The 19,404-nt window shown below is 40.7% G+C and overlaps 1 protein-coding gene across 1 annotated transcript; it reads right to left on the bottom strand.

Annotated features, from left to right (window-relative positions):
- Positions 1–1,338: 1,338 nt before the first annotated feature.
- Positions 1,339–6,231, bottom strand: LOC142162738 (uncharacterized). The gene is made up of 11 exons (XM_075219384.1): positions 5,803–6,231; positions 5,270–5,455; positions 4,964–5,161; positions 4,453–4,623; positions 4,090–4,304; positions 3,682–3,930; positions 3,534–3,585; positions 2,886–3,158; positions 2,528–2,787; positions 1,976–2,416; positions 1,339–1,492 (listed from the first exon to the last, which is right to left on the bottom strand). The coding sequence occupies exons 1-11, from the start codon at positions 6,229–6,231 to the stop codon at positions 1,339–1,341; spliced, it is 2,628 nt and encodes an 875-aa protein (XP_075075485.1).
- Positions 6,232–19,404: the final 13,173 nt, after the last annotated feature.

The raw sequence follows: 19,404 nt of genomic DNA, 5'->3' as shown, positions 1-19,404 counted from the left end.
CTGGAGCAAAACTGACTCGGGAGAAGGATCCTTGACCTGTTTCCTCTGAAGAGGGGTCAGGTCCTTCACGAGGAGTCCCAATAGTTTCTGCTGGTGTAGAGCTTTCAACCAGCACCATGGCCCATTCGCCCACTGACTCCTGTGTCTCATTCCTCTGAGACTTCGGTACACCAGAGACTACCTCATGCACTATTCAATCTGTAGATACAACAAAAATGGTTGCGACAGTTTCCTCCTCTAGAGACTCCATAGACACCACAAAATCTGAAGTAACAATGGCGGAAGGTTGATCAACCCTAGCCCCTGAAACTTCTACAAACTTTGGAGTTTTACCCTGTTCTCCACTTTTGCCTTGGTCGGTGAGAATCTCAGACGGTAAAGACGAAGGATCATCGATTTTTGGGGTTTCTGAGTTCTCATCATTTGGAGAGAGAGGGAGGTCTGAGATAGTCTTATTAGAACTGGAGAGTGAAGGGAGATCTAGGTTGGAGAGAGTGACAGAGGATTCATCATGGACGGAGGACTCAAGGGTTTTCTCTGGGTAAGTGACGACTGAAGAAGGGATTTTGGAGTGATTGTCAGCCATTGAAGAGATAGAGTTGAGAATTTTTTGGAGAAGGTCTGATGGGGTAATATGATCGGTGAAGAGAATAGAGTGTTTTAATGAGAGAAGATAATTATGAGGAGAGAGATAGGAACCGGTTCTGAAACGACGGTAGTGCTTGGGGAGTTGCAATATTTCAGATGGAGATGGAAAAGATTTAAAACGAAAAGACGTGACAGCAGAGTCTGAAAAGGTGGATGACGTGGCAATTGATATTTGTACCTTTTTAAGATGTGTATTAAAGACTGTACAGGACTACTAACATTTGGTACAAGAACCAGGTTCTTGACCCGTCTTTGAAAATTTTCAATCCTCTTTCACCACCCATGCAATGCATCTACAGTTTGTATAATCATCATGCATGTTTACCTGCAACGGTATTGAAGTGAGTTAGACTTGGCCAGAAAATACTTTAGCTAATTTTACCTGAAGGTGATTTTCATAGCCAACTAATGGGAATCAGGTTCTCAATTAGGCTTCAATAGCCCAAGTTTCACCTTATTTCTTTCAAAACGCTCCATACTCAATACTTTGGTGAAGATATCTGCAATTTGGTCTTCTGTACTGCAGAACTTCATACAGATAAGCCCCTTCTCCACATTGTCTCCCAGGAAATGATATCTCACATCAATGTGCTTGGTTCTTTTGTGTTGAACTGGATTCTTGGTCATGTTGAGAGCACTGGGTTTATCACATAGGAGAGGTACACAGTTAGTGTATACACCAAAATCTTCCTATTGTTTCTTGATCCATAGGAGCTGAGCACAGCAAAAAGCTGCAGCCACATATTCTACTTCAGCTGTTGAAAGAGGCACTGAGTTTTGTTTCCTTGTGCCCCATGAGATGGGACATGATCCTAGAAAGTGAGCCATTCTAGAAGTACTTTTCCTGTCCATAAGATAACATGCATAGCCAGCATCAGCATACCCAATAAGATTAAAACTGTCACTTGAGGGATAGTACAAAACTATGTCTTGTGTTCCCTTAAGATATCTCAAAATTCTTTTGGCAGCCTTCAGATGAGATTCCTTGGGATTTGATTGAAACCTTGCACATAGCCCCACACTAAAGACAATATCAGGTCTGCTGATAGTGATGTAGAGGAGAGACCCAATAATGCCTCTATACATAGTCTGATTCACAGGAGATCCAGACTCATCCATGTCCAGTCGAGTAGTTGTTGCAATGGGAGTGTCTATCACTTTTGATGCTTCCATATCAAACCTCTTCAGGAGCTCCTTGATGTATTTTTGCTGGCAGATGTATGTACCCTTTGTGGACTGCTTCACTTGAAGACCCAAGAAGAAGTTCAGCTCACCCATCATACTCATTTCAAACTCACTTCCCATGAGTTTTGCAAATTCTTCACACAATGAATCAACTGTTGCCCTAAAAAAGATATCATCAACATATATCTGAACAATGAGCATGTTCCTCCCCCATTTCTTCAGGAATAAGGTGTTGTCAATTTTTCCTCTTGTAAAACCATTTTCTAAGAGGAACTTTGACAGCTTTTCATACCATGCTCGAGGAGTCTGCTTCAACCCATACAATGTCTTGTCCAGTTTGAACGCATATTCGGGGTGCTCATGACATTCAAACCCTAGAGGTTGCTTTACATAAACTTCTTCCTTAAGAAATCCATTCAGAAATGCACTTTTGACATCCATTTGGAACATAGTGAATTCCATATGTGATGCAAAAACGATTAGGATTCTAATAGCTTCCATGCGAGCAACCGGAGCAAATGTCTCATCATAGTCAATTCCCTCCTCCTGATTGTAACCTTGAACCACTAGCCTAACCTTGTTCCTTGTAGTGTTTCCATGTTCATCAAGCTTATTTCTGAATACCCACCTAGTTCATACGATGGTTTGATCTGAGGGTCGAGGTACCAGATATCATACATTGTTCCTTTCGAACTGATGCAACTCATCTTGCATGGTTGTAATCCATTCTGCATCCTTCAAGGCCTCTTTGATGTTTTTGGGTTCTATTTTGGAAAGAAAGGTTGAGAAGGCAAGTGTTCTGGCTTTTGATCGGGTTTGAGCACCTGAATCTAGAGGGGTAATTATGTTGTCAAGAGGATGGGAGATTTTGTGTTTCCAGTTGGGCACTTGAGTTTCATTTGCAGAGGAGCTGGGTAAGTCTGACTGGTTCCCTTGCATTCTTCTCTCAGCTACCTGTGGAGTACTTTGAACTGCATCAAACCACTTTTTTTTCAGCTTCAGTGGTTGTAATTGTGGTTACATGGTTCCTCTCCAACTGGTAAGGAGGATACTGCATTATCTTCACTTGGTTCCTTCACCTGACTCATCATGTCTGCCTTTCTGTTTGTCATGCCAATGACTTCACCTGGAACTAGCAGAGGCTCTCCATCTTGATCATCCTTGTTGCTTTTCTCATAAGAGGGGTAAGAGTCGTCAAAAATTACACGAATACTTTCCTCAATACATTGAGTCCGCTTGTTGTATATCTTGTAGGCTTTGCTTTGAGAAGAGTAACCCAAAAAGATTTCTTCATCACTTTTAGCATCAAATTTTCCAAGCTGATCCTTTCCATTGTTAAGAACATAGCATTTGCACCCAAATGTTCTTGGGCGAGTCAGCTTGGGCTTCCTTCCATTCAACAACTCATAGGGGGTTTTGTTAAGAAGATACCAGATCATACACTTGTTCACCAAGTAGCAAGCAGTGTTAACAACTTCAGCCTAGAAGTTCTTGGCAATCCCACTATCGATCAGCATTGTTCTTGCCATTTCCTCAAGGGTTCTGTTTTTCCTTTCCACAACTCCATTTTGCTGGGGAGTTCTTGGTGCTGAGAAGTTGTGGGTAATGCCATATTCATTACTGAACTCATCAAATTTGGCATTGTCGAATTCTGTTCCATGATCTGATTTAATACATGCTACTCTAGACTCCATCTTCACCTGGATTTTCTTCACAAAGGCCACGAATACCTCAAAGGTTTCATCTTTTGTTCTAAGAAACAGAGTCCAAGTGAATCTGGAGTAGTCATCTACTATCACAAAGATGTATCTTTTTCCTCCCCTTCTTTGCACTCTCAGAGGGCCACACAGATCCATATGAAGAAGATCAAGTGGCTTTGAGGTGCTGATATCTTTCTTAGACTTAAATGAGGACTGCACATGCTTCCCTCTAGCACAGGCATCACAAACTTTCTGTTCTTTGAACTTTGACATAGGCAGACCACGAACCAGGTCCTTCTGAATCAGCTTATTCAGCAGAGAAAAGCTTGCATGCCCCAATCTTCTACGCCACAGTTCAACATCATCATCAACTGCTTTCAAGCAACTCAGATCACCACTTTGTAGAGACCCGAAATCAATAACATAGATATTCTTGTATCTTTTGGCCACCAGTACTACTTCACCAGTTACTAGACTTGTAACTGTGCATATCTTGGACAAGAATTCCACCTTGTTTCCCTTATCACATATCTGGGAGACACTAAGGAGACTGTACTTGAGGCAATTGACATAGTACACATTCTCAATTGAGTGAGTGAGTGGCTTTCCAATTCTTCCAACACCAAGAATGTACCCCTTTTTCCCATTTCCAAAGGATACACTCTCTCCTTGTATGACTTTTAGTAAAATAAAGTTCATGGTGTTTCCAGTCATGTGCTTTGAGCATCCATTGTCCATGTACCATTGTTGACTGCTTCCTTTCACTATTCCCTACACAAGGAGATCACTGGTTAGATTTAGGAACCCAAGCAAGTTTGGGTCCCTTGTAGTAAGCAAGAGGATAAATAAGTGCTCTTTTAGTCCAAGCAGGTAACATGAGTTTTTTATGAGCAGCCCCTGGTCCCCTTTTAGTAGTTACTTTCTCAGCAAAAGCTTTATTTTTCTGCAGAGACTTAACCCTGGCTTGACAATTTTCCTTGAAGTGCCCATTGGTCTCACAGTGGGTACACAACCAATTATCGGGTACAGTAACATATTTGTTATGAGGGTTGTAAGGAGTTCTCTCTCTCTTTGAAACCCTATTCCCTGCCTGTTACCACTATTATTAACATACATGGTAGTGACAACCTCCGAGGACCAGGTCCATTTAAGGGACTTCTCAAGATCATTTTTTACTCTTTCCAGTTCAGCTTGGAGCTGCCTAGTTTTCTCAAGTTCAGCACACAAACTAGTTTTCAAAGCTTTTAATTCATTTTCAAGCTTAATGTGTGCCTCACTAGCTACCTCTTTCCCTTTTTCTGACTTTCCAGGCCTACACTCAGCTCCAGGTTCCTCTATTGTTTCCCTTAAGTCTGTAATCACTATTAAGAGGCCATCTCTCTCCTGCTCGATAACAATCACTTTCTCCACTAAGGCATCCTTTTCTTTACTGAATTTCCAATGGTTTCTTTCAAGTTAACTACTACTACCACCAGATCATCTCTTTCATGTTCTACACTAGTAATTTTCTCAGTTAAAGCCTTCTTTTCATTTTCCAGATTATTTATAGTTTCCTTTAGATCAACCACACAAACTACCAAGTCATCTCTGGTTTGCTCAACATCTCCTAATTCTATGGTCAAGGCATTCTTATCATCTATAAGACTATGATAGACATCAATAAATACATTTGCTAATGACATGAGTTTTTTAGGAGAGTAGGATTTCAGATTTCTCTGAACATCCCTGAAATTTACCTCATCACTGTCATTATCTTCATCATTGTCTGATTGTGTCATCAAAGCAAATATTGAATCATATTCATTTGATCCACTTTCAACTGCCATCATAGAGCTATCACCTATATCAGTTTCTTCATCAGACTCACTGGAGGAATCTCCCCATGCTGCAAGAGCTTGCTTCCCGACATTATCAACGACATTCTTTCTTTGAAGTGTTTGTCAGGAACCGGGTTCCTCTTGGCTGCTTTATCAGGGTTGTATTTGAAGTGTTATTGCTTTAGGAGAGGACACTTTTTGATAAAGTACCCTGACTTTCCACATTTATGATAGAGGTCATAATTCTTTGGTCTGCTGGAACTGCCTCTCTTTGGTATCCTACCATTCCTTCTGACCATTTTCTGAAATCTTTTGGTTAGGTAAGCCATGTCACAGCCTTCCTCACTTGATTCATTTCCTTCAGCTTTGAGTGCCGGGTTCTTCTCCTTCTTTGGTTCTCTTCTTTCACTGTCTATCTTCTTCTTCATTCCGTAGGTCTTCAGATTTCCAACTAGCTCGTCTATGGTCAGCTCCTGCAAGTCCTTTGCTTCACTAATAACATTTACTTTACTCTCCCATGAACTAGGCAGGATACTAAGAATTTTCCTCACTAGCTTGTTCCTGGGAATGATTTCACCAAGTGAGTGTAACTCATTTATGATGGAAGTGAATCTTGTGTGTATATCTTGGATAGATTCATCGTCTTTCATCCTAAAGAGCTCATACTCAGTGGTAAGCATATCAATCTTAGATTGCTTTACTTGAGTGGTTCCCTCATGTGCTATTTGCAAATCTTCCCATATCTCCTTGGCGGATTGACAAGATGAGATCCTGTTGTATTCATCAGGTCCTATCCCACACACTAAAATTTTCTTGGCACGAAACATTTTCTCCACAGCTTTCCTATCTGCATCGGTGTATTCTTTCCTGGTCTTTGGCATCGTCAATGGAAGATCTCCGACATTCTTTGTTGGGACAAAAGGACCATCACATATAACATCTCACAACTCAGAGTCTTTAGCCATGATGAAATCATGCATTCTCGTCTTCCACTACCCATAGTATTTCCCATTGAACCTGGGTGGTCTGTACGTAGATTGACCTTCTTCAAAATTTGGTGGAGCAGCCATACGGATCCTTCCTAGGTGTTAGCCCGATAGGAGGAACCCGCTCTGATACCAAATGATAATTTATGTGAGTCCACCAAACTATAGAGAGACCAGGTCCTCTTATGAGTTCCCACTGAGAATGCTAATGAAACAGTAAGTAAATAAGATAGGGAATTTTACGTGAAAAAATCCCTGCTCAAGGGGATAAACAACCACGACCTACATTGTTAGGATTTCAACTTCACTACTGAGCAATCTTTAGATTACAACCTATTGTAACCTAGGAATTAAACTCTTAATCCCTCACTAACTTGTAATACACCTATTACAAGCCACTTTGCAATACACATGTTACAAAGACTTCAACTCATGACTAACTCTAGTCACGACACAAACTCTAAGTGTTTATGATTTTACAAGAGGGTTCCTAAGCAACACTTCTAGCTAAGCAAATTAGGAATTACAATGAAGAACAATTACAAAGTTACAACTCAACTAAGGACAACAAAATATTAGATTTAGGAACTGGTCCGTAGTAGTGTTAAACTTTGTTCTTGATGCACTTGAGAATTGAATGCTCGAATATCAGATGGCTTGAATGCTTGAAGTGAATTCTCAAGTGTTCAAGTGATGTTTTGTTGTACTACTTTTGTTAATACAACTTGGATGGCATCACTTGAATGATGTAATTACTTGGTTGTCAAAGGACAAGTGACCACGGGAACAGTGCAGTATAGGCAGAAACAGTGCAGGCAGTCACGTCACTTTCCAGTTGTACACAATTGACTTCGTACTGCTGTCAGGGAACCACAAGGGTATCAGGTCCTTGTGTTGGTTCTCTATCTCCTGAAGTTGTAGCTGTTCACATTTAGCTGGAGTCCGTTTATTAGCAATGTAAACTAAGTTTATCAGGTTCCCTATCTGGTTCTTGACAGTAAGTTTGTTAGATCATCAAAATATTAGGCTAAGACATTGAAAACCCATCAAAAACTAATAAAGAAATCTCGTGTAAATTTTTCTTAGATCGCTGAAGAGTTTTTTTTTTTTTAACAAATATGGATTTTGTTCCTCACCGGATGCAAAAACTGAAAAAAGAAAAAGTTACCCACGCTCGGGTAAAAGAACTAAAAGCTGATTGAAAAAAAATGGCGTTTTTTTTCCGTTTAAAAAAAATATTCCGCACATTTATATATTTAAGAATGTGTGAGTTCATACTTTTCTCCCTTTAATAATGAGAGAATTTTTCAGGCGCTGACATGAAATCGGGTGATCTAGTAGGAGGGTACGTATATATTATATAAATTTTAACTTTGTGCACCAAAAGTATTTCTTTACTTTTTTCTAGTATAATTGCAATCAAATGGTTTTCAAACATAATTTGAGGAAGTAATGAACTAAAGATTATTGAAATGCTAATCTGCAATATATTAAAGTGACTTTATAGATCATTTCGTTTGGAATCTGGAACTTTATACTTAATTTGTGATAATTAAATTAAACTAATTGCTATTACTAGTTTTTGTTAAAAAAAAATGCTACCTCCTTTATGCGAAACTCTTTTCCATTTTGGGATGATCCAAAAGGTGACACAATTCAATTTCTATATAACTAGTCATTCAAAAATTTAAATTTATTATATTATTCATAATTTAGCTTTGATGTCGTGTTCTATTTTCAACCATTACTTTAATATATATTTTTTCAGTATGACTAATTGTATACGGTGAAGACCGATCTCAGAAGATGAGTGAATTAGGAAGCAACACGGGTCAATCAGCAATTATTCAACCATTTTCACACCGGAATGATATGAACTTGTGGCCGGATAAGATGTTGACACTGGATACAAATCTATGGCCAGATAAGAAGCAATTCAAGATATGGCTGTTGCAGAAACGTTACAGAAGACCCCAAGATTCTTCCCATCTTGATTATCCGTTATTAGGCTTTATTACCTTTTAATATTCTTTGTTGCCTTTTTATTACCTTTTATGTGATGACCTTTTGGGTCATCACTTGTTTTAGAAATAAATTCCGTGTTTCGTGTCCTTAAAATCTCCTTTTGTCTCACCTCGATTTGTGTGCGCAGTCCGGGTGTGTATCCAGAAAGCCATTATGTGAAAATCTGTGAAAAATGATGAATTTTGCATTTAAAATAAATTTAGGTTGACTTTGGTCAACATTTTGGGTAAACGGATCCGGACCCGTAATTTGACGGTCCCGGAGGATCCGTAGGAAAATATGGGACTTGGGCGTATGCCCGGAATTGAATTCCGAGGTCCCATGCCCGAGAAATGAATTTTTAAAAAAATTATTTTCTGGAAATATATAAGAGTTTTTGGAAATGAAAGGTGTTTGAAATTGATGGTATCGGGCCCGTATTTTGGTTCCGGAGCCCGGTACAAATTTGAAATAATAATTAGGTTGAATCTGTAAAATTTGGTAAAGATCGGAATTGGTTTGGTATAAAACGGACTTAAAGTTGAGAAATTAAAAATTTTGGTGTTCTTGAATGATTTTCATGAATTTGGGGTTTAATTCATAGTTGTTGATGTTATTTTGAGGATTTGATTGCACGAGCAAGTCCGTATGATGTTTTTAGGTTGGGTGCATGTTTGGTTTGGAGCCTCGAGGGCTCAGGGGAGTTTTGGATAGGCCACGGAGTGAAATTGGACTTAGGATCAAGTGCTGGTATCTAGTATTTTTGCCCAGGCCTCTGATCTCGCAATTTCGAGATCAGGCTTCGCAATTGCGAAGTTCTCAGGCTTGGTAATTGCGACCCAGGTTTCGCAAATGTGAACCAAGCCTGGGCAGGCCTCTTTCGCAAATGCGAAGGTGATCGGAATGCTTCATGGCCGCAAATGCGACATATTCTTCGCATTTGCAAAAATAGCAGGCCCTGAAGGGATTCGCAATGCGAACCCTGGTTGCAATTGCGACATCTGCGACCTGCAAATTCATGACTTAGCCGAAAATCTTTCATTTTTCAAACTCTTTCAAAACATAAACTCTCTTAGGCGATTTTGAAAAGAAAAATTCTTCTCCAAATTGATTGTAAGTCATTTCTAACTCGTTTTCTTCGATTTTAACATCTTTTCACATGATTTCAACTCAAAATCAAGGGTTTTCGTGGAGGAAATTGGGTGTTTTGGGTAGAACCTAGGTTTTTCAAATTTTGAGGATTTGGACCTCGATTTGAGGTCCGATTTCAAAACAAATTATATATTTGGGTTCATGGGTGAATGAGTAATCGAGTTTCGGTTTGAACCTCGGGTTTTGACCATGTGGGTCGGGGGTCGATTTTTGACTTTTTGGGAAAAATATTGAAAAACTTATTTTCATGCATTAGAATTGATTCAATTAACATTTATTGATATAATTAAGTAACTTGTGGCTAGATACAAGCGAATTGGTGGTGGAAACGAGAGATAAAGTGGTAGTTGAGGCTTGAATTGTGTTCGTAGCATCGAGGTAAGTGTTTGGTCCAACCTTAGCTTGAGGGATTAGGATTTGTGTCTTATTTGCTATGTGTTAATTGTGGTGTACGACGTATAGGCATGGTGACGAGTATCTATACGTCGGTGTCAAGCATGCCCATGGGTCTAGTGTTGTAATTGTAGTGACTCCGTTGAGATTTATTCATACTTAAAATGTTGACTATCATTGTTGGTTCTCTTGTCGGGATGTTATTGTTTATGATATTGTCTCTCTTGTCGGGATGTTATTGTTTATGATATTGTCTCCCTTGCCAGGATGTTATTATTATAACATTGTCTCCCTTGCCGGGATGTTATTGTTTATGATATTATTTCCCTTGTCGGGATGTTGTTGTTATACTCTTGTTCGCTTGCCGAGATTTTTTTGTGATTGTTGTTGATTTGTAAATGGGATCTGGTGGCACGCCGCCACGGAAATATATGAAATAGGAGCGGGTTGCATGCCTGCAACAAGATATATGAAATAGGAGCAGGTTGCACGCCTGCAACAAAATATATAAAATAGGAGCGGGTTGCACGCCTGCAACGAGATATATGAAATAGGAGCGGGTTGCATGCCTGCAACGAGATATATGAAATGGGAGCGGGTTGCACGCCTGCAATGAGATATATGAAATAGGAGCAAGTTGGACGCCTGCAACGAGATATATGAAATGGGATCGGGTTGCACGCCTGCAACGAGATACATGAAATGGGATCGGGTTGCACGCCTGCAACAAGATGTGAAATGAAAGTGAATTCTGCATTTGTTTTCCTTATCCTTGTTAGTAATTGGATTTTGGTTTCTTTATATTTTCTCTTGATATTCTGTTGTTATTTGTTACTCCCCGGAGCATGTTTTCCCCCCTCCCATCTTTAACTGTAATTATCTGCTTTTATTGTTCCGCTGTATATGATACAACTGCACAGGTTTATATGGTAGTCCGGTCCTAGCCTCGTCACTACTTTGCCGAGGTTAGGCTAGGCACTTACCAGCATATGGGGTCGGTTGTGTTGATACTACACTCTGCACTGTGTGCAGATACTGGTACTGGAGCATTTGGACCGCAGTAAGGTTGTTGCCTTCAGTCCAACAGGCGACCCGAGATAGTCCTACAGGCATCCGCAGGCCTTGGCGTCTCCTTCTATCATTTCTTTTCTATTTTTACTTATTCAGAGACAGATTCTTGTGTTTCTATTCAGACCTTATTTGTAGTATTCTTAGACAGTCTGTGAAATTGTGACACCAAATTCTGGGTAGAGTTGTATTTAGACTTCCATAGTTTTTATTAAGTTAAATTATCAGATTTCGTCTTCCGCTTTGTTATTGATATTGTTATTTCCGTCGTTTGATTTGTTGCTTTGAAATTATAAGGACTTAAAGACTGAAAAAGGTTAGAAATTAGAATAATTTGGCTTGCCTAACTTTCACCAGTATGCGACATCACGACTCCCGAGGGTGGAAAATCAGGGTTGTGACAAGTTGGTATCAAAGCTCTAGGTTACTTAGGTCTTACAATTCACGAACAAGCTTAGTAGAGTCTGAGGGATTGGTACGGAGATGTATGTATTTATTCCCCATAGGCTACAGAGTTAGGAAAAACCTCACATCTATTCTTTTCTGTCGTGCAGTTTGGTTTCTCAATGCTAATTGAATTTCTACTTTGTTCTTTCGCATATGGTGAGAATACGCGCTTCCTCATCCACTGATCAGCAGCCCAAGCCCCCAGCAGCAGCTCCCACGAGGGGCAGAAGGCGAGGCCGAGGCAGGGGCAGAGCTTAGCCCATAGCAGCAGCACCAGCGGCAAAGCCTCATGTTGAGTTTGATGATGAGGTTCCGGCCCAGGCAGTTCCGGTGGGCCCAGCTCAGGTCCCAGAGGGGTTCATTGCTACCCCAGTACTCCAGAATGCTCTGGTCCGTCTAGTGGGCCTTATGGAGAGTGTCACCCGGGCAGACTTGCTTCCTATAGCACTAGCCGTCTATCATGCTGTAGGAGGAGCCCAGACTCTTGCCACTCGCACTCCAGAGCAGATGGATCCCAGTTTCGGACTCCAGCAGCTCAGCCAGTTGGAGTAGTTCAGCCGGGTGTGGTAGCTTAGACCGGTAATGGAGCAGCTATGTCTGTTGATGCCTTGTGGAGATTGGACAGGTTCACCAAGCTCTTCACTACCACTTTTAGCGGTGCATCTTCTGAGGATCCCCAAGATTATTTAGACAGTTGTCATGAGGTTCTCAGGAACATGGGGTTAGTGGAGATCAATGGGGTCGACTTTGCTACTTTTCGCTTGTCTGGATCCGCCAAGACTTGGTGGAGAGATTATTGTTTGGCTAGACCACTTGGGTCACCAGCTTACTCTCACTCTGCTTACTCTCCTCTTCACTGGTATGTCCTAGTTTCAATTCAAAGTTCCAACAATAATATCAATATGATTCTCTTATTGTTTCAGTTCCTCTTGTTTCTGGTTTGCTTCTATTTGTAGTTCTGTTGTGAAACTTGTAGTTGAGGGTTACATTATTAGCATGTTATCATGTCTTCCCCTTCCCTTGAGATCAGTATATTTCCCCTTCTGTTTGTCTCTAAGCATGTCTACACTAATCATCCCTTACTTGTTATATGTTTACTACCATGGATCTCCCAAATCCCTATCCCCTTGCATGTGAGTCTGTTCTTTATGTCTGATTCTGTGACTATATCTAGTTAGTTACTTCTATGCATGACTACTAATTTCCAGGTCTTTGCTTAACTATATGTGTCCTATGTATTCTCAAACCCTATTTACCCCTATTTTTGACCACCAAACCTGCCCTGATGCTATGACTTCTAGCTGTGTATGAACCTATCCTAAGGCCATTAGAGGCTTCGGAAAATCTGGGCCTGATTGAAGGCTCCCTATAAAATAGCTTCTTGATTTTCTGTTTTGACTTATGTAATTCATTCATTGGCCTGTAATAATTTGTAAGCAGATATTGGGGTATTTAGTAAAAAGGGTGGGTAGATACATGTTTTATGGGATAATTCGTGTAGAAATCATGCTCATAGGACTTTGCTTTTAAATCTATTTGCTCTACTAAGTAGAAATCATGCTCCTAGGACTTCATGTTTAAATCTGATTGTTTTTCCAATAGAAATCATTCTCTTAGGACTTCCTGCTTAAATTCGAGTGCTTCATCAAGTAGAACCATATTTATAAGGTTTTACATTCTGTCATGTTTAGAAACCATGCTTATTGGGTCCAAGCAATCATTTCTTAAAATCAGTTTAACAATAGATGTCATGCCTATAAGACCTGATCCAAATTCAGTTACAACGAGTATTTATGTATGTTCCATACCTGCAAATCGTTAAAATCAGTGTTATGCTTAGATATCATGCCTATAGGGAGTCCTACTCGCAATTCTGTCTATTAATCTAATTTAGTCAAAATAATCAACTTGAGAACGTCTAGTTCATTTCTAAATTGGTTTTATTAAGTATTAAGTATTTCCTGAAACAAGTTCTTTCAGATTGCCTCAATCTCATTAGATAGCATGCCTACAGGTATTAAAGAAATCTATTTCAAAACCTGTTTTGTTTCTGTATTAATATAGACATCAATATTCTGCGTATAGGCAAGCCTTTAGGGCATTTTCAAAACAGCATTCCTGAAAACTGTTTCTATTGCTCAATGTTTTCTGATCCCAACAGGCTTTAAAAAAAGAGTCCATAGGCAACTGCTAGGGTATAACTTCTGAGTCTAAGAGAGGTTGTCTGTCTTCTGCATATTCACTTAGATATCCTGCTTTAGGACATTATCTAATAAAAGACCTTAACTGTGCTTGAGTCGTGCTGCTTATATGTTTATTTTGAGGAGGAAACTCTAAGCCTTTAATTGCTCCTTTTGTATGTTGAAAGTCCTAAGTGTTTTGATTGTCGCCTTAGAATCTTCGCATTTTAAAACCTTAGGGGTACGTCTAGAACCACCTATAGGTAGAGGTCCTAACTCCCTCCAGGACCCTTAAGAAGGAACGGGTAGCAGCACGCAATAGAAATCATTGACCAAACACTCGCTTTGCATGACCAATAAGGAAATAGGAAGGGTAGATATGGGATATGATGACTACACACTAATGTCACGTGTAGCCCCTTATTGAGGAGTGTTTACCGGACTTGTGTGGGGTGATCCTATAGGATAACCAACCTAGGACCCCTCTTTACCAAATTCCTTCTTTATTTAAACCTTTGTTTTACAACTTGTCCAAACCCTTTATCTTACTACTTGAGTTATTCTAACGTGTTTTACTTGCAACCTATTTGATTCAACTGTTTACTTGTAATGGACTAATTTGTGAATATAAGTTCGGTCGGACCCACTGTGGACTAAGAGGGGTGCCTAACACCATCCCCTTGAGGTTACTTCGAGCCCTTACCCTAATCTCTGGTAATGCAAACCAATCCAAGAGTTAATCGCTCTAGGTGTCCTAACGCACCATATTTCGTTAGGTGGCGACTCTTGAAATACCCAATTTCCAAAAGGAAAAGGAGTCATTACACCCCGTGAATATCGAAACCCGGGCTTCCCCGTCAAAAGGGAGGAAAAGGGGGTGCGACAGCATGGCGACTCTGCTGGGGACATTTTTAGGCATTTACCATAACGAAATTGTCTTTTACAAATTAGTCCAAGCATGTTTATCCCGTACCCTGCTCCCTTATTTAAATTTAACTATCTATTTTTCAAGCATTTATGATTTCTTTATTGCCCGAAAACTGACTTGTCTCTTTGTTTCCTTTTTCCTGTAACTGCCTTTCAATTATTTAAATACTGTATTTATTTTTCCAATGTGAAAATATTTGACTACATGTTATTAATTGCCGCATAAATCATGCTCCGCATCATATTCCACTCGTGCGTATCAAGTCCTATAGCAAATCTTTAATAAGTGGTTGCGCTCTTCCTATTTACTATCCTTAAATTCAGAAAGGTTTATTTGCGGTAAAATTAGTCAATCAGCGGTGCAGTCGACGGTTCTGTGCCTTCCCCCTCAAGTTGTCCGCTTGAGGGTATCAGTCTAAAACCCCATAGAAACCTTACTCTATTTAAATTGTGCATGCATCATGGTCAAACTTAGTCGGATCAGTTATGTTGTCCACATAATGATCCTTTAAGATAAGCCTTAGCCAGAGTCCATCGTGTTTTCCATAATCACAACGGATGCAACCACGTTTTGTGCATTAATTTGGAGAATTAAATGCCGACATGTTGATCATAAATGTATAAATAATCGAGTCTGGTGGGGGTAAGGCCTAACCCTTTTGTTTTGCAGAAAATGAGGAACGAGGTCCCCAACTTCGGTATGGTTAGCACACCCTCACTCTTGCTAGACTGGTGGAGGAATCTTCCATCAGATGACCAAATTAATGAATGGAAAGAGAGGGCCGCCAAATCTAGCGAAAAGTTGGAATATCTGGAATACAACCTGTTGGAATTGGAAGGAAAAGTGAGGAAGAGAGTCACCGACTGCTAGAACGCTGAGGAAAACGAAGGAGAACATTTGACAAAGGCATTTTTACTAATGAACCTACACGAACTGGAGGATTTGATCAACGAGAACATTCAATCTAGGGAAGGACCTTTTGGGACCAAATAGGTTAGATTTATTTGTTTTTTCCTAAAATCTAATAAGGCCAAGTGCCAGTAGTAACTTATTTTATTATTATTTTAGTGTCGTTTTAGGATTTGTCTATTTTTATATATTATGAAATGAAGCATTTATTGGCATTTAAAGTTTTCTAAATCTATTTGTCGCTAGGCCTACCTCGGGCACAACGAGGCTCCCAAATTAAGACGTGAATTTACATTTTCGCAATATGTGTTTAAATACTGCAAACATTTCAGGATCCTCACTGACTTGTTACCTTTTTTGTTTTTGCTTATTTTTATTGTTATTCCCATCCCCTTAGGTTGGTTCACTCATACTGGCCTCGTCAGCATATCATACCAGATCTAGAGGCCCTCCACCTCCTCCTCCTCCAAGCAACACAAAGGGAAAAGGAAAGACAAAGATGGACGACTTAAGTGGAATCCAAAAGGAAAATGTTGAGAACATAGAGACTTCAGATGGTCGTAGTACTCTGGCCCCAAATGACCTGGTTTTAAGACTAGAACAAAAGATACTAGAATTACAAGGAAAACTCGAGTAGGACCGCAATTTGTCAAACTTGTCACTCACCTTCAATGTCCCTGATATCCAACAACAGAACACAAAGAACCCAACACCTCCTCAAAACATACAAAACCAACATCCACAAAATCCTACTGCACCAAATCAATACTCAACTCCACCCCAAAATATCAATCCATTGTCAATACCAACTCCACCACAACATCATCAACCAATTCAGTACCCACCAACCACCACTTACCACACTCCCCAAAATACATCACCACCTCTTCCCGATCCACAAAACTCCACCAATGATCACCATTATACCCAAGTCCCTGGCACCTATCAGAGCAACTCCATATACGTGGAAACTATACCACATTCTACCCAACCAATCTCTTATGCACCAGAACCCTCCGAAAAGGACCTGCTCATTAAGAACATGGCCGAAGAACTTAAGAAGTTAACAATCCAAGTTCAAGGCGTTGAAGGTGATAGAGGAATAGAAGGTTTGAACTATGAAGATCTGTGCATACAGCCCGATGTGGAATTGCCAGAGGGGTACAAACCTCCTAAGTTCGAAATGTTCGATTGTACAGGTGATCCCAGGGTTCACCTAAGGACCTACTGTGACAAACTTGTCAGGATTGGAAAGGATGAAAAGATTCGGATGAAGCTCTTTATGAGGAGCCTTACTGGGGACGCTTTGTCTTGGTATATCAGCCAGAATCCCAAGAAATGGTCTAATTGGGTAAGCATGACATCGGATTTTATGGACCGGTTCAGGTTCAACACAGAGAATGCACTAGATGTCTTCTACATTCAGAATCTCAAGAAGAAACCTACTGAGACTTTCCGTGAATATGCTACTCGTTGGAGGTCGGAAGCCTCCAAGGTTAGGCCTTCTTTGGACGAAGAACAAATGAATAAATTCTTCATCAAGGCACATGATCCACAATATTATAAGAGACTGATGGTCATCGAAAATCACAAATTCTCTTATGTCATCAAGCTTGGGGAAAGGATCGAGGAAGGAATCAAGAGCGGGATGGTAACAAATTTCGAGGCACTGCAAGCCACGAATAAGGCACTCCAATCAGGCGGCGTATCGAAGAAGAGAGATGTCGGGGTAGTAATGGTGGCCCAGGGCCCAAAAACTCCACTCACATATCAAACACCTCCACCCACATATCAAAACCTCCACCCACATACCAAGCATCACCACCTACATATCAACCTTCATCTCCCAGATATTCCCAACCAGCCACTGTCCATCACACCTATAATTCCCAACCATCCCACTTCCAATCACCACCAACTCGCCAAAATTATCCTAGACCAAAACCCAATTTCGACCTCAAGCCACCCAGATAATACACCGCCATTGTTGAGCCCATCGACCAATTATATGAAAGGTTAAAGGCCGCAGGTTATGTCACTCATATTCCCGTTGTGGCACTAGAAAATCCATTTCAATGGGCCAATCTGAACAAAACCTGTGCATACCACTCCGGTATGAAAGGGCATACAACTGCTGAGTGTCGAACATTGAAGGATAAGATCCAGACACTCATTGACAACAAGTTCATACAAGTGAAGAAAGTCGCACCTAATGTCCGCAACAATCCCCTCCCTGATCACAGAGGTGATGGTGCATATGTTGTAGAAATAAATGAGGAATGGGGCCCTGAGGGGTCAATCGGGCTTATCCGAGAAGGCGATGACTTTGAGGTTGCAGTTACACTTACTCCTATCGTGGTTCAGACTCAGGCACCTGTTGATGTTGAGGTAACTGCATCAGTTCCATTCGAGGTAGAAGTAGCTCCGCCGGCAGCCACCTCTACTCCATTTAAAGTAGAAGTTGTTGCACCTTTTACTGTGACAGTGTCCACTACACCCCCATACAACTCAAAAGTAATACCCTGGGATTATGTTGCTGAGGTTCGGCGAAAAGGAAAGACTAAGATAGAGGAATCTGACATCGCACAAGGAATGACTAGAACTGGAAGAGTCTATACACCTGAACACCTGGGAGGTTCAAGTAAGGATACCACTGCCAGGTAGCCTCTCATTGAGACCGGGCCAGGTGACCTATAGAGGAAAGTACAGGCAAAAGAGTATTCTGTCATTATCCATCTGAACAAAGTCCCTGCTCAGATATCGATCTTATCACTATTACAGAATTCAGAGGCACACAAGAACGCTCTAATGAAAGTACTGAGTGAGGCTTATGTACCCAATAATATCACTGGTGGATAAATGGCCAACATGGTCGGTCAAGTATTGGAGAGCCACAAGATTATCTTTCACGAAGATAAGATACCGCCCGAAGGTTTAAATCACAATCGAGCATTGCATATCACAGTACAATTTGAAGACAAGTTCATTGCCAGGGTCTGGGTTGATGGAGGTTCGAGTCTAAATATTTGTCCACCGGATACCCTAAAAAGGTTGGACAAAGGTTTTCATGAAATACAGACCGGAAGCATGAATGTGAAGGCTTTCGATGGGTCCTAGAGGGCCACGATCGGGGAAATCAACCTCTGCTTGCAGATGGGACCAACTTGGTTCGACGTTGAATTCCAAGTGCTTGACATACCATCCTCATATAATCTTTTGTTGGGCCGCCCATGGATTAATGATGTTGGATCTGTGCCCTCCACACTACATCAAGTCGTAAAATTTGAATGGAACTATCATGAGGTAATCATTCATGGAGATGGGAGTAACCCCATATACACTAGTCAAACCATCGCAGCCATTGGACATAGAAGGAGGCTAGGAGGGGAAACCTATCATCACATTGAATGGATCAATGCCGTAGAGAATGATAAGTGGTGGAGTAACAAAATAGAAAGCATACTAGCATGGTTCGGATATGAACCTAGCAAAGGGTTGGGAAAGAACCTCCAGGGTATCACCAAGCCGATACGGCTGAAAAATCATGGTACCACCTTTGGGCTCGGATACCAGTATACATGGCAAGAGTACAATGATTGGTCCCCTCCATGGCGTGGATTGTATTACCCTCTTGAGCAACCGGTACCACGTTTGGAACAAGCTTTCCATCAGGCTTACATAATATGGGGAACTGCGGAAGAAGAAGCACTAGCTGGGCTGAAGAATCTATTCTTGGAAGACGAGGACATGGATTGTTGTGCCATAATTGAGGAGGAGGAGGAAGAAGGCCTCACCATTCAGACTGTAGCAAAGGGAGTTGTTCTCAGAAATTGGACCGCCACATCATCCCAAGCCCGCCGAGTCCCTGGGTAGCTTGGCAGAATTTACATCTATAGTCGTTCTAGGCATTTAAGATTTCGAGTAATTTTGTTTAAAGATTCACTTATTTCAAAATAAATGCTCAATTCGTCGAGCCAAGCTCCGTCT

The sequence above is a fragment of the Nicotiana tabacum genome, chromosome 1 (genome assembly GCF_000715075.1).
Source record: "Nicotiana tabacum cultivar K326 chromosome 1, ASM71507v2, whole genome shotgun sequence".
NCBI classification, from domain to species: domain Eukaryota; kingdom Viridiplantae; phylum Streptophyta; class Magnoliopsida; order Solanales; family Solanaceae; genus Nicotiana; species Nicotiana tabacum.
This window is presented reverse-complemented; position numbering and strand designations above follow the sequence as displayed.